This window comes from Symphodus melops (assembly GCF_947650265.1).
Source record: "Symphodus melops genome assembly, chromosome: 19".
NCBI classification, from domain to species: Eukaryota; Metazoa; Chordata; class Actinopteri; order Labriformes; family Labridae; genus Symphodus; species Symphodus melops.
Window position 1 is genome coordinate 7,843,769 of NC_136709.1, and position 14,939 is coordinate 7,858,707.

The following is a 14,939-nucleotide window of genomic DNA, read 5'->3' on the forward strand; positions in this document are numbered from 1 at the left end:
GAACAGTCTGTGAACATCATTGAGGTGTAACTTCAGGACGCCTTCTATTAATCTAAAAGACTTTGTGATCTCAAAAACAAGTTGACCACTATATAGACCATCTGCTTGACAGATGGGGCAAGGACTCCACAGCAGAGCTTGTTCTCCTTTGGCCTGGCGCGGAGGTGAAGCTGCAGAACTCGGCGTGTTCTAACACAGCCTGGCAGGTGCTGGTCAGAGAGACAAGTTATCAATGGATGGTTTGTGACTGCAGAATGCTTTATAACTATTGGTAGCATGGGGCAGCAAATGTTAGGCCCAAATGGCATTTGTAGTGGAGAAATAATAACAAATGATAAACCAATCGAAAGGACCATAATAGAACTGGAATCCTTGTTATCCTCGCTCTCTTACTCTGTCACTTCTTGTTGTCTGTTAGTGGGTTCAAAAACCCCAAACTGGACATTTCACAGTGAGTCCTTGAAAGTAATTTTCACCCTTGCACTGCATTTCCATCACCACATTTTCTCTACATTCTGGAATGGAGATAAACACTGGAGATGATTCACGTGTATCACTGCAGTTTTTCCTATCTAACTTTTAACAAGATGTATCCATACAGTCTTCTTGACCTGGTCTCCATTTGTTGAACTATATGGATGTTTTGGATCCCCTGAAAGACAGACTCTTTGAAGTCCTGTGGGATCTTTTCTTTCTTTTCTTTTTCTGTGGGGAGCCAGTTTTCCGCCTCAGGGTGTCCAGACTCCACCTGGCTAATTAAGAAGCTGATCCTCAGAGGTGCTGCAAGAAGAAGCATCACTCACCTCTGAATCACCTAATCTTGTCAGCAAAAGTGAAGCTAATTCACTCATTTGACAGGCATCTCTGTATTAAAAACTGCAATACAGTTAAGTCCTTAGCAAGCCAGCTGTGGTATTATCTCCACATATATCTGCACATCCCATTTGCTTTTCTCCTCTCTTCTTTCGTATTTTAGTTATAAATCTCTAAAGTGTAACATTCCACATTCAGGATGAGGATCAGGATTAGTATTTTCTTGTATCGTTCTCTCTAAAGCTGACACATTTCAAGTTCTCTGGAGGGTAAAAGAAGTGCCATAAAAGAGTACATTCATCAGTTAAATGAACTTTTAAGGGGTATCATTCTATGAACACCTATGGAAAATCACTGAAGAAACAATTATTATCACTTATATCAGCAATAACAGCCCTCAAGAAGCACAGAACAAGGACTTGCACTCTGTGTAGACACAGAGTCAAAACTTCCACCTCCTAGCATGCAGTGTTCTGACAAACTGCATATCAACTATGATGGAATTATGAGATTCATTTGCAGGACAGGCGTTTAACAGTGTTGTGAAAATGTTTGGTTCTTATAAAGAGTATTGGGATAAAAACAGTTGTGCCCAACCTTCAACCCTGACACACCTTGGCAGCATCCTGAACAGAAGGGCTTCTATCAAGACTTATACAGACTAACAATCAAAGTAAACGTTTGCTTTGAAAGATGAAGAGTAAATAAAATAATAAAGCTGTCCCATAAAGTACTGTTCAATGAATATTGCATAGGAACTAGCTTTTAAACAAGCAGATGTTGTATTTGAGGGCTTATTCATACTCATAAATGCTGCCTTAAAATTGTACTAATTTAATAGATAGCATAGCAAGCCCAATACTGTATCTCAAATTTGTGTCACATTTATTAACTTCAAAAAATGTCTATAGGTGCAAATTTAAAAAACATTTTAAAGATTGACACCATGTACATCCAAGAAAAAGGGAATTTGAAAACACGGAAGAACTGTTTTTTGTGTAAATACATTTAATATTTTATTCTCGGTGGATGGTCACAGTTTGCTAACTTTCGTGACCTCAGACAAGACTAATTTGGAAAATGTTTGAACTCCTAATGTAAAAGGTTCACTGCTACTGGAAAATGTTGCTTTTTTGTGTTAATACACCTAGTCCTGTCATCAATGAGCTTGTTCATAGCACTCCTTTACTGGTATGTATTTCTATTGCATAATGTCATTGTACTTTTTGTGCTGAAGGAAAATACTCTGTTTGATGAGGACACTGATGAAAAAGCGTGAATATTTAAAAGGTTGACCAACAACAATTTTAAGGCACTTTTGGGCCTCAATATCTGTATTGACAGAATAATAAACTCATCCACTATTCTTGTTCAGCACAGAAGCTATCTCAGAGTGGGAATAGACTGGCTTATCATTTAGTGGTCTCAGAAAAATGCATGTGGGGTGGCAAAGAGAGGCAGAAAAGAGGGTGAGGAGACAAATTAGGCTTATTGTTGAGAGGGGGTGAGTAGTCATATCAGTAGTCATATATATATGTGTACACACATACACACACACACACACGTGTGGCCCTTCAAGAAGACATCAAGATTGCGGCCCTTTCAGCCTGATTCATGTCAAAGGCAAGAGTTGGCTGCAAGTAAAGCCACAGAATGGAGAAAGAATGTCTCAGGGGCCCTTATAACATAACATTGTCATTAGGACGATCTTGATGATGCTTGGAAACTGCACCAAAGTTATCAGCATGGTTGAATCATGTTTCACCAGTAACATTACACAATCCAACTCACACAAGCTAGCTCACGTCTTAGTTCATTAACAGTAGATTTCTTAAACCGTGTTCCCTGTTGCCAATTTTTAGAATAATTTACATGATGAAACTTCAGCTAAAACCATAGTTTTTTTTATTGAAGTTCTGAGAGGTTCAACCGAATAGAGTTCACGTTTAACTTATATAATCAACTCCAAAAGATGGTACGATCATCAGTGTTTTACAGTAAATACTGTATTCCCATTATTGATTAAAATGCAGGGACATCGTGGGCAACCACTTTGGCCGTAGAATAGTTTGACATCTATGGAATTAGATAAGACTTGGGAAAAAAAAGGTTACACTCTGTAGCATGTACAATAAATATGTAGCTAAAGATTCATTATATTGTAACCAGCTACAGGGTCTAGAAACATAAAATAGGCTACAAAAGAGACACAATTTATTGATTTATTCAATCAACTCTTGGTAAAAAAATATCCTAAATGTCAAACTGTTCCCATAAGGGCCTGCATATGAGCAATGTGTTTGAGTGACCCCTCCTACACAGAAATATTTCCTGCATTGATGGTAAACTACTGTGAAATAAATGATATAACATAAAAATGGGTTTGAACCTGTATATCAACTATCCAGAGGTCTTACATAATTAGTGAATATGGTAATGTCTTAGCCCACCCATTTAATACCATCAGGTGGAGTAGAGTGAAACTTCTGTCACTCACATAAGGACATTGCTACTCATACTGTTTCAGAAACGAGCTGACTTGGATTCATGTGGTTCACAGAATATCAGGTCTTGGTTGGTATTGGTGGTTAAAGCTTATTTAAGAGACATGCCAAGGAGAAAAACAACTTTCTTCTTAATAACATGCAACCAACGGTGACAACTATGAATTCAACGTTTCACTTCAGCCCTGTGATGGCAAACCTCTTTCATAACCCACTTAGTATTTATTTCAGTACCAGAGGCCTATGATTCTCACAATCCTGTATATGTGACACAATGCCTAAAAATACTGTATGTTGGTAGCAGCAATGGACCATATTGTTGTAAGAAACTTGGTCGTTAAAAAAACAACTTGCACATTGTTTAGGCCCCATTTTGTATGAGTATGTAATCATAGCATTTATATAACAAAGACAGCTTTCTTCATTGTTTTTCCTCTAAATCAAATAGAAATGAGATAAAGAAGCATGGTTTTGAAAATCAACTGCTTTATTAATGCTCATGTTTATATTCCTTGTATGAAGTGTACTTTAGTCATTGCTTTATGAGGGCTAGCATGGTTTATCTATTATGCACAAGGTTACACAACTTCAATAATGAAGGATATGGTGTATGCTTACTTGTGTATGCGCAAATAAAATAAAAATTACTTATTTTCCACAAAACTCTTCTCTTCATCTTAATTAAGCACATGTATCCAAAACGATGACAAAGAATCAAAGGACCGTCTTTTTTTATATAGCTTTCTTGACAAAAACAGAATCCAGGCCAACAGGCATGAAAATAAACCTTAAACCTCAACTGTCAGACAACTGTTAATAGGCGGGAGTGAAGAACAAAAAACAAAATCCTAAAAATTTCCCTAGCAACTTGGTTTCAGGCCACATTATTTACTGTCCATTTAGCAAGATGTGTCTGAATCTGTAATATCTTAGAACTCCATGAGACCTAACTAGGAAAACAAAACAATTAAACAGTCAATAAACTGACAGTATGCAATACAGTAAAAAGGCACAGACCATTACAAAACCATACCATATACAAAACATCCAAACTCTTAAAACATGCGGTAACTTTAACATACAGGGTCATGCAGAGAAACACAAAAAAATACAAACCAAACACAAATTACAAATTCAATACAAATATTAAAACAAAAACATTTTGTAACCAAGAGAACCAAACAACCAACTTTGTTTCCATTAGTTCCGAGAACAGTCCCGCGTTTAAATCTTTACAAGGCAAGAACTGTCAGTGCGGTAAGCCTTCCCAAAAGTCATTATTTAGGGAAACTGACTCCTTTCGAAGATTTTCGGGACCTTGTTGAAGCGCTTGTGTGTTTGACAGTTCTTTGCCTGCCATTGATTAAGGGGCATTTTTGCCACCACATTTCCAAAGCGTTGTTTATAGTTTCTGAAAGAAAGCACAAGTTTGGAGCCACACATTAAAGGTTGGTTCAGGATAATTGGGCCGATTTTGGCCCCAACTCTCCCCTTTCGATAATCTTAAGGACCCCTGATCATCGTAAAATAATCATATAAAATAATCCTGCTGTGTGTGGTTTGTTAAAACTGCTCTCGTTTGCTCAAAAGGACGTTGGGACCTCTCCGATCTCAAGTCAGGGATGTTCAACATGTTGGATTGTTTTGGTCCGATTTCTCTTCATGTGTGGTATCCGAGGGGAAAACGAGCAGGAGCCTGTTGACAGTGACGCAGAGCCAATCAGAAAGCGAGGTGACGTAGTGGCGAGTAAACGCCGGGAGAATCCAAAAGTCAAAACACATTTGATCTCGAGAGGTTTTGCGAGATTTCCAGTTGGATCGGGGGATGTTCGCGAAATCTGTTCGTGTGAGGTCTGTTGATGTTGCTTTGTGGCCGCACACCACACACTGTACGACCGAAACTGTGAAACCTCTATTTATTTATCGCCATGTGTGTGGTCTCTAAGATTATTTATTGATTTACAGTCAGATGTTTTAATACACTCTTAAAAACCTGTGTTTGAACTCAGGAGCTGCTTGTGCTTGCATTTTCTCTTTTTGTTCAAAATGTTTGCTCGCTCTCAGATTCCCGTCTTCGTGCTCAGATTCTTCTCCTCACACTCAGACCACTGCCGCTTGTTGCCGAGACTTCTGCTCTCGGTTGTTTCTGATGCGTTGGTGTTTTATTCAATAATCTTTAAAAATGAACCCCACTTATATGAAGTTTGAAGCGTCAATGCAATCCAGAGAAGTAAAAAGGTAACTTTATGCTCCAAGCGGACTACACCGCGGTCGGTTGCCACAGAACTTATTTTCTGCAATGATCCAAAATCCAATGCAAAAATCCCATAGGCGATGCTACTTTTGGGTTGGCCGACAAAAAAACCTCATCACTTTTGTTCTCTATACCAATTTTCTATAGGTTGATTTGTCAAAATGTCCAAGAGCACTAAATAAATTCAAGAGTAGAAAAATCTGAGAGCAGAATTCGCAGCAACTAGAGCAGCAGTGGTTTGAGTGAGAGAAGAAGGATTTGAGTACGGCTTTGGGAATCTGAGAGCGAGCAACAAAATGAGAAAAATTAAAGCACAAGCACTATTTGTACAGAATAAGCCCTCTGAGATGTACCATAAGACATCATGTTGTTTGTCAACCACATGACAAAAAGAATTATGAAAAATTGACAATTCATACAAAAAAAGAGCAGAAGAAATAAAAATAAATTCAAAAGACAAGACTACAAGACAAAACCATTCAAAGTGGTTACAATACATAAACAACAAACTGTAACTCACTGAAAACAAAACATTACAACCAAGTGGTGATCAAAATGGCCAAGAATAACAGAGGACAGAACATGGGGGGATCCAAAATAAGCAAATAACGAGTATTGATAATAACAGTCTGTAACTGAGAAGGAGAACAAAGCATTCTTAAACAAACAAAAGACATGATAGATCTGATCTCAACAGGTAATGCCCGTTCACAAGGCAGGATCTGAAAAAACAAACAAAAAAAACACCACACAAGATGAGAAATCGGGCCAAAACAATCCAACATGTTGAATATCCCCGATTTGAGATCGGAGCGGTCCTTCCGATCAGATGAGAGCAATCTTAACAAACCACACACGGCAGGATTATTTTATAAGAATATGTTGTGATGATTGGGGCGTCCTTAAGATTATCGGAAGGGGAGAATCGGGGCCAAATCGGCCTAATTATCCTGCCCTGTGAACCAACCTTAAGTTATTGCAGTCAGCAGGAGCTTTATACATTTTGCCACTCGTTCTTTTAATACGTGGAACAACAAAATATATCTGAAGAAAATTCCTACTGTGGTAATCAGAACTGAAAGGTAGAAAATATTGTTTTAGATAAGGTGAGACAGTGTATACATTTAAATAGAAACAGTGCTGTTGTCTTCTTAGAGTGAGTGAGCCTTTTGCGAACATTGAAAGTAAAGCAGTCACGAGATCGATACAGGACAGCGATAGCGAAATTGACTTTGAGTGAGACATGATAAATATGTGATTTAAAAGACAGTTCAGGATCACTCCAAACACCAAGATATTTAAAATAATCAACTTGATCCAGATGTGTGCCATCATTACAGGTGATAACCATGGGCTATGCAATTGATCTAAGTTTCCTATGTGAGCCGAATAGCATTGTATAATATGACTTGGATTTATTGAGAATTTATTAGATAAAAGCCATTTTTTGTAATCTATTGAAGAAAAAAGCGAGAGCAGAATTTGCAGTAACAAGCAGCAGTGACCTGGGTGTGAGGAGAAGGATTTAAGCACAGTGACGGGAATCTGAGAGCGAGCAAACGTGTTGAATAAAAACTGAAAATATAAGCACAAGCAGCAACTATTTGAGTACAAATATAGGTTTATGAGAGTGTATTAAAAAAGCTGACAGTAAAATCAATAAATAATGCTCTCAAAATTTAAAAACACATTGAGTAAAAAAGATAGTATTTTAATCCCATAGAATTTGCAATCTGATGATACTGAGAATAAAACAAGGCTGAAATAACAAATTCGTATGGAGATGAAAGGTAAAAAAGTAACAGTGTCAGATCGGTGGATAAATCAACATATTTGCAGATTTTTCTGAGGCTACTCAGATGAAAATGATATACCTGCGTGTGAGATCAGAGGGATGCTGCCAGTGTCTTCCATAGGTGCCTGGAGTCTGGTCAGCCACGTGTGTCATCAGGTTATTCAGTTCCATCACAACAGCTTATGGAAATAAAATTAGGAGTTTTAAAATACTGTTTGTAATATTGTTAAAAAAAGACCTGAAAGTGAAGGAAAGTGTTTTTTTATTCCTCAGTGACAAAAAATGTTTCATCTTAAGGAAAGGCTTTATAAAACAGATATAAAACAATGCATTTAAATGTATGCTGTCAATTAAAGCAGAGGAAAAAGGTTAGTGCGTTACATATTGACAATCAAGCCCTGTTCTTACATAAAGGATGTCTTAAATGGTGCACCTATGCATTGCAATGACGATGCATTGAAGGGATTTTTTAGTGACCTTTTCTGGTGTTTCTGACGTTACCTGGATCTCCATGTGGCTTCTCATTCATGTGTCTGGTCACAGAATGGACATATAACCGTTTTTCACGCTCCCAGTCCACCTCCCTCTTTGAGATCAACGACCTGAAAGGGCAAAATCTCCATACAAGCAATCTGAACTACATTCCGTAAAATGTATAATTACAGTAAAAACAGGCTATTGGCAAATGCATTAAACAGAACGGCAGACGGGTAAAACCATACACATTCGCTAGGACAGGCACGCACTGACCCTACAACCCATGAACCACAGCCCAAACACCCACACTGTATTTGCAATTGACATACTACTCCCCCTAGAGGTGGCTGAGGCCACTACAGTACCTTGGTTTCCTGGTAAATCTTGCAGTTTGAAAACCTCTGCTCCCATCCAGCTCATCCATGCTAGTTTGCCAGTGGAGGTGGGCTAAAGGACCAACCACAACTGATTTCACCTTGAAAAGGCAAAGAGGTCAAAGATTTAGAACACTTTGCCCACTTTATACTATTTAGGACCATATTTTCCATTTCACAGGGTGAAACACCTTACCTTTACGAGGGGGAGGGTGGTTTCATAACTAGTGTCCGATGTAATTTCTTCTAAACTTAGTGTGGCCTGGTGTTCATGGATTGTCTCTATAACATCTCCCTGCAACTTCTCTGACACCTGCTCAACACCATCATCCAATTTCTCAGAAACGTTTTGACACAGCGATGACTCAAATTTGGGGGGACCAATATTCCAGACATCTTCAACATCTCCTTCCAAAGTCTCTACAGGAGAGTGGATAGACTCCAACTGTGGACTATACACGACTGGACACAAATCATTGGCCGTGAATGAAATATCCTGTCCAGAGAGAGCAGCTTGTTTATGAGAACCCTGCTCAGATGAACGTCCTGGCTGGCTCTCAAACCCTGGTTCCTTAAAAATATCCACCCTGACCTTGGGGCTAGAGGTTACCAATGGCAGTTCAGAGAGGTTCTTCTCCATTTCGTGGTCCTTTATGTAGGACACAGAGGAATAACCGTTGTCCTCTTCTAGATCTTTAACATTCAGAACCATGTTTTTCATATGCTCCTCTTTGTCTTCCTCTACCTCGAAATTTCCCCTTTCCATGTTTTGTCTGCGTACCAAAGGAGGATTTAAGACTGGCTTTATTTCAAATGCGAGTCTACTTTGAAATTTGCAGCTCTCAACATTCTCAGAAGGTTGCCCAGCACCAGAAGTACCAAAGGGATTTAGGCACAAGATGTCATCAACATCACAGTCAAAGTCTGGTGCATGATTTATGAGTACTTCATCACTCTTTAAACCATGTGGAACAGACATCTTACTGATCCATGGCTCAATTGAGGATCCACATTCCACATGTAGCTGAGAGCTCACAGTTTCTCTTCTTTCACTACAAACAGATTGTGTCTTATGTGCAGGCTTCGTAAAGTCAGAGGGGGACAAAGAATCCTGTCTTGCAGGGGATGTGTCCATGAAACATCTGAGGTCGGGGGACAAATCCTTTGAACAGAATGCCCTTTTTGCTGGAGTCAGATAACCACCTTCAGGAACAGAATCATTGAATTGTCGTTTTTTTTGACAATTATTTAGTACCTCAATTTTGAAATTGATGAATGGATTGGAAAATGTTGCTATTGGAAGCAGATTAGTCTTTTTCTCACAAGTGATCATCATAGAATAAACAGAGAGAGGTTTCAAGTCTTCACATGTTGCAGGACTGAGCCTATTGTCTTTTTCATCCATGTCTGCTGGGGAAAAAAATAACAGAAAGTAAGTGAACCGTCTTCAGTGTTTTCTTTCAAAAGTGAACAGCCAAAGAGAAAGTATTTAAAATCAGTCTGTTTCGTCCTATCAGCACTTTGAGTCTCTCATTTGTGAAATTATGAAAATGATATAACATTTTGAAAAAGTGACTTGTGTGGGTGAATTTAGTGAAAAGTGAATTTAGGAATAGGAACATCTTATTCCAATTAATCAAATATCGTAAGTGATACACTAGGGTCATTCCATGCCAAGTGGTCCTATGCTCCACACCTCACCATTTCAGATTTCAATTAAATTTGTTTGGTTCACACGGCAGTATTTTAAAATAGTTGGCCGATTTCCCAATCTTTAGAGACTACACATGGCGATAAATAATCGGAAGTTTTACAGATTTGGTCGTACAGTGTGTGGTGTGCGGCCATACGGCAACATCAACACACCACACACGAACCGATTTCACACGCAAACATCCCCTGATCAGACAGGAAATCTTGCAAAACCTCTCGAGATCAAACGTGATTCCAGAGTCAACAAACGGACAAAGAAGATGCAATAGGGATCGTCTGTGCCGTGTTTTTATCTGAAAAAAACACGTTTTAAAAAGAGGCATAGGTCAAAGCAGGGGAGACTACGGGAGCTTGAACTGTACTTGCTACATGATGATATGGAGGTGAGTTGTTATTGTTTTGCTTCAGGCGTTTCCTCGCCATTACGTCACCTCGCTTTCTTATTGGCTACGCGTTACAGTCAACAGGCTCATGCTCGTTTTCCCCCCGGGGGACACCACACACCATCCCCGATTTGAGATCGGCGCGGTCTCAACGTCCTTCCGATCAGACGAGATCAGTCTTAACACACCACACAGCAGGATTATTTCATAAGATTATCATATGATGATCGGGTGTCTTTAAGATTATCAGAAGGGGAGAATCGGGGCCAAACTCTGCGTAATTATTCTGCCGTGTGAACCAACCTTTATGTGTGGCTTAAGGTAAACACCAATTACATTTTTGAAATCTTTGCTAACATTTAGATGGGTATTGTCATTTTTAGGACTACAAAGCACATAGCCACTGAGTAAAAGGTCTACTAAAAATACCAGTCCATTGTTTGCAGGAAAAAAATTGGAGTACTGTATATCAGGAACTATGCCACCTACAGAGCTCAAATTTGCACACGTTCATTTCAGCCAAGTATCAAATTGTATACAGAATTTCATCAAAATCTGAGATGGTGAGGTGTGGCAGATTTTTAACATTGGACCACTTGACATGGAATGACAGCATAATATAGCAATTCTTGTGAAGAGTTCCATAAACAGCCACTTTAAGGCTGGTTCACACGGCAGGATTTTAAAATTGTCTGCCGATTTCCCAAACTTTAGAGACCACACACGGCGATAAATAATCGGAGGTTTTACAGTTTCGGTAGTACAGTGTATGGTGTGCGGCCACACGGCAACAGCAAAACACCACACACAAACCGATTTCACTCGCGAACGTCCCCCGATTAGACGGGAAATCTCGCAAAACCTCTCAAGATCAACAAACGGTGTATATTCTAAAGTCAACAAACGGATGAAGAGGATGTAACAGGGATCGTTTGTGTTGTGTTTTTATCTGAAAAACACGTTTTAAAAAGAGGCGTCGGTCAAAGGAGTGGAGACTACGGGAGCATGAACTGTACTTGTTACATGTTGATATGGAGGTGAGTTGTTGTTGTTTTGCTACCGGTGTTTCTAGGCTACAACGTCACCTCGCTTTCTGATTGGCTACGCGTCACAGTCAACAGGCTCGTGCTGGTTTTCCCCTTGGGGGACACCACCGATGATGAGAGATCGGGCCAAAACAATCCAACATGTTGAATATCCCCGATTTGAGATCGGAGCGGTCCCGACATTCTTCCGACCAGACGAGAGCAGTCTGAACACACCACACACGGCAGGATGATCTTATAAGATTATTTTATGATGATCGGGGCGTTCTTAAGATTATCGGAAGGGGAGAATCGGGGCGAGATTTCCTGTCTGATCGGGATGTTCGCGAGTGAAATCGGTTCGTGTGTGGTGTGTTGCTGTTGCCGTGTGGCCACACACCACACACTGTACGACCAAAATTGTAAAACCTCCGATTATTTATCGCCACGTGTGTGGTCTCTAAAGTTTGGGAAATCGGCAGACAATTTTAAAATCCTGCCGTGTGAACCGGCCTTTAAGTGTAAATGCCACAGATGACAGTAAGTCCAAACTACATCAAAACAGTACATGTTAAAAGTGTGTCAAAATATATCAAATATTCTACAATAAAAAAAACGTTTTAGCAACTTATTACATGTTGCATGACAAGATTTTCAAAAATTATTAAAACAGTAAGAGAAACATTTCTGAATCAAATCTTTACCAACCACCAGTTGACAGGATTTCTTTTGTGTAATGATATTTCCCCCATAAACTTAAGACATGAGTCATGTTTTTTTTTTTTTAAGTAATGGTAATGCTCTCACTCACCATGAGCTGCACGTCTTCAAAAGTAAATAAAAAAAAACCCAGATCCTGAAACAGAGCAGACAAATCGTACATAAACATAGTCCATCTCATGGCGACTGTCAAAACTAGTTGACAAACTGTTGCTAGTTAACTTGAAAAATGCTGAGTAAGGTCGGTTTTACACAAGTGTCTGTATTAAGTGCTTAATCGAGAAAAGTTAACTTCAAAGCATCATTTTGAATGTTTCCATCAACTTTAAAGAATAAGCCGGGCAGTAGTAAAAACTATCTTTAATGTCATTTAATTTGTGGTCCGAAGGCGATATAATTTCTTCCTTGGTCTAGCATATTAGTAGCTTACTATAGCTACAGTCCATACAAACAGGTGCAGTGATGGAAAACCTGTTGTTGCACTCTGTGAATCTGGTCAATCGTAAATTTAGTTAAATTTGTATGATTGTGAACAGTTTCCAGCGTTCAGTTGGACATAATTTGTGAAGTTTGTTGTGGTTCTGAACGGTAGAGACTCCGCGGGTTATGCTAGCAGTAGCTGCACGTTGTCCTGATTTTAGCTTGTACAAATGCACACGAGCCAACTTCCTGAACACGGTTTAAAATTTACAAAATATTAACTCTACGTTGTAAATGGATATGATTAAGCCGGCCAACTCATTTTTGCATCCGTGCTCTACCAAATTGTGACAATTTTACAACCGATTACACTCACCCTTGGAAGCAGCCAACTGAGGCAACAAGCTGATGTTCGCATCGATCGCATCACATGCTGCAGACTATCGATCAGGCGACCTACGGTTACTGAGTCTGCATCGGGAAGTCATATATATGTAGCGGTCATTGCCACAGTTTACAGCAGTTTTGTCATTATTAGTTCAGCTATTTACCACGCCTGACTTAACGCCATTGACCCGTTTCTCCTGAAATTACAATGTTAACTACTCTTCTTCAAAATAATATTTATCAAAGTGGTCTGAATATAAGCAACCCAAGGATAAAAAAAAACAACAACCCCAAAACATAATGGCTAATTACACATTGTTAATCAAATGTCTTTTTTAAGGTGAAGAAAGACTTTTATTATCTTCACAGGCATCTTTGTCTTTCCAGAGCATGTTGGACAGGACATGATTTGGCTCCACCTCATCCTGGCAATCATTTGTAATACCTTCAGAGGTTTGAGATCACAGCAAGAAATAGAACAGAAGCACCATTTTGTGCTTATACCTGTCTGTAGCCAAACTAACCTATGAATACATAAGTTTTATTTTCTACATTATTCAGTTTTTTCCCTCTGGAGTAAAAGAAAAATGATTCGCTTCAATGATTTGACCATGGCCCAGTGTCAGCAACCAAGATTTAATTACATTGTCTATCACAGTGAATGAGCAGCCAAAGAAAATGGAATCATGTACTGCTATCTTAGTTGTTTGCAGATTTGTGAATATAAAAATTACTGTAGCTAAAAAAATAAAGCAATAATTGACTAATTGGATCTTTATCATTAGTTTGCAATTCTGAACATTTTTGGAAAAGTTGAGACAGACATTATCACTTACTTAGTAAACAGGAATACATTTTGTATGACTTTGCCTTAATGACAATTTGCTAGTTAATGTATTTGATAATGATCCGCATACTTAACAGACAAAATGTCACAGGTTGATGCCACTATGCAACAGCTTTAAAAGAAAAACCCACATTTGCACTGACCCTTCTCTCTTCTCTTTTTCTTATTCCACTGAAAACAGTAACACTGTCAATAGCCTAGAGATTAGGGGTTAACACCTTTGCAAACAATATTTTCCTGTTAAGCTGACCTCCATGTTCATCACCGTTCATGACTGATGATGACAAAAGTTTATCCAATTCTAACAGGTGCTGCTTTTCACGATTACCAATTCTTAGACTACTGTCCTCTCTTTTGCACACATAAAAAAATCTTACAACCAAATTCAATGGGAACAGACTTGAACTATCCAACAGACTTGATAGTTCAAGTCTTTTCCCATTGAATTTAGTTGTAAGATTTTTAATGTGTGCAAAAGAGAGGACATTAGTCTAAGGATTGGTAATCGTGAAAAGCAGCACCTGTTAGTGATACATTTTTTTGACAATGTCAAACAATGACACTAAGCTTTAGAAAGCTGACATGTTCAGAAACATGTATGAAAAAACCTCAAAGTTGGCCCTATTAGAAACTGACAAATCACCAAAAGCACCAGAAGACATACTTCTTCTACAGGTATAACGTTTCCATCAATGGTGGAAGATGACCTTTCAGCTTATGACTCATGACATTCTTTATGTTCTGGAAAACTCTCTTCAATAGTGGACCTTTCTATCTATTCAATCAGGTTTAAACCTAAATCAGACAGGAATTGATCAGCTAACACTCTTTTAATTGTAGTCTCCAAAATGACAACAAAAAATGTTGGCTCATAACTGTTTCTCTTTAAACAATGAATGTATACGGAAGCTGACCAAAATGCTGTATTTTCTCAACAAAAAAAAAAGTTCTGTTTTCACTCTTGTATTTTTTGGAAAACCACTCCTTCAGATATTTTTTACTGCAACAGTATTCTTTATCTGACACCTTGCTCCTTTGTTCATTCAATAAATATACATAATACATATCAAAACAGAGTCGGGGGCTTTGTGAACCATGAAGCACCGTAATGGGCAACAGCAAACGTTGCTACCTTGTCCTAGAATTTATAGGAATAGTGGTTGAGTGCAAAATGTCATCAAAGCCAAGGGTGTGTCCTTTATGATTTTCAAAACTGGGTAAGTCTTT

At 38.7% G+C, this 14,939-nt stretch overlaps 2 protein-coding genes across 3 annotated transcripts in view; one reads left to right on the top strand and one right to left on the bottom strand.

Annotated features, from left to right (window-relative positions):
- Nucleotides 1–4,172, top strand: part of fndc5a (fibronectin type III domain containing 5a) — a 40,032-nt gene extending 35,860 nt beyond the window's left edge. Inside the window, 1 exon segment of the mRNA XM_079369453.1 lies at nt 2–4,172. Within this exon segment, the coding sequence (XP_079225579.1) occupies nt 2–30 (29 nt within the window). The 3' untranslated portion in view covers nt 31–4,172.
- On the bottom strand, nt 3,787–12,243 carry kop (askopos). 2 transcript variants are annotated; one of them, XM_079369444.1, is made up of 6 exons: nt 12,150–12,243; nt 8,414–9,624; nt 8,209–8,318; nt 7,868–7,968; nt 7,446–7,545; nt 3,787–4,728 (listed from the first exon to the last, which is right to left on the bottom strand). In XM_079369444.1, exons 2-6 carry the CDS (start codon nt 9,620–9,622, stop codon nt 4,599–4,601), a joined length of 1,650 nt encoding a protein of 549 aa, XP_079225570.1. In that variant the 5' UTR covers nt 9,623–9,624; nt 12,150–12,243; the 3' UTR covers nt 3,787–4,598. The 2 variants fall into 2 exon arrangements, with proteins under 2 accessions (XP_079225570.1, XP_079225569.1); XM_079369443.1 differs by lacking the exon at nt 12,150–12,243 and adding an exon at nt 10,293–10,425.
- Between the last annotated feature and the right edge of the window lie 2,696 nt (nt 12,244–14,939).

Excerpts from the sequence above, each read along its gene's own strand:
- kop (XM_079369443.1), bottom strand. The coding sequence starts at position 10,353 with ATGGCGAGGAAACGCCTGAAGCAAAACAATAACAACTCACCTCCATAT. Across the intron at positions 8,319-8,413 it reads CCACCCTCCCCCTCGTAAAG|GTGAAATCAGTTGTGGTTGG; the intron begins GTAAGGTGTTTC and ends TGCCTTTTCAAG. Across the intron at positions 7,969-8,208 it reads AGATTTACCAGGAAACCAAG|GTCGTTGATCTCAAAGAGGG; the intron begins GTACTGTAGTGG and ends TTGCCCTTTCAG.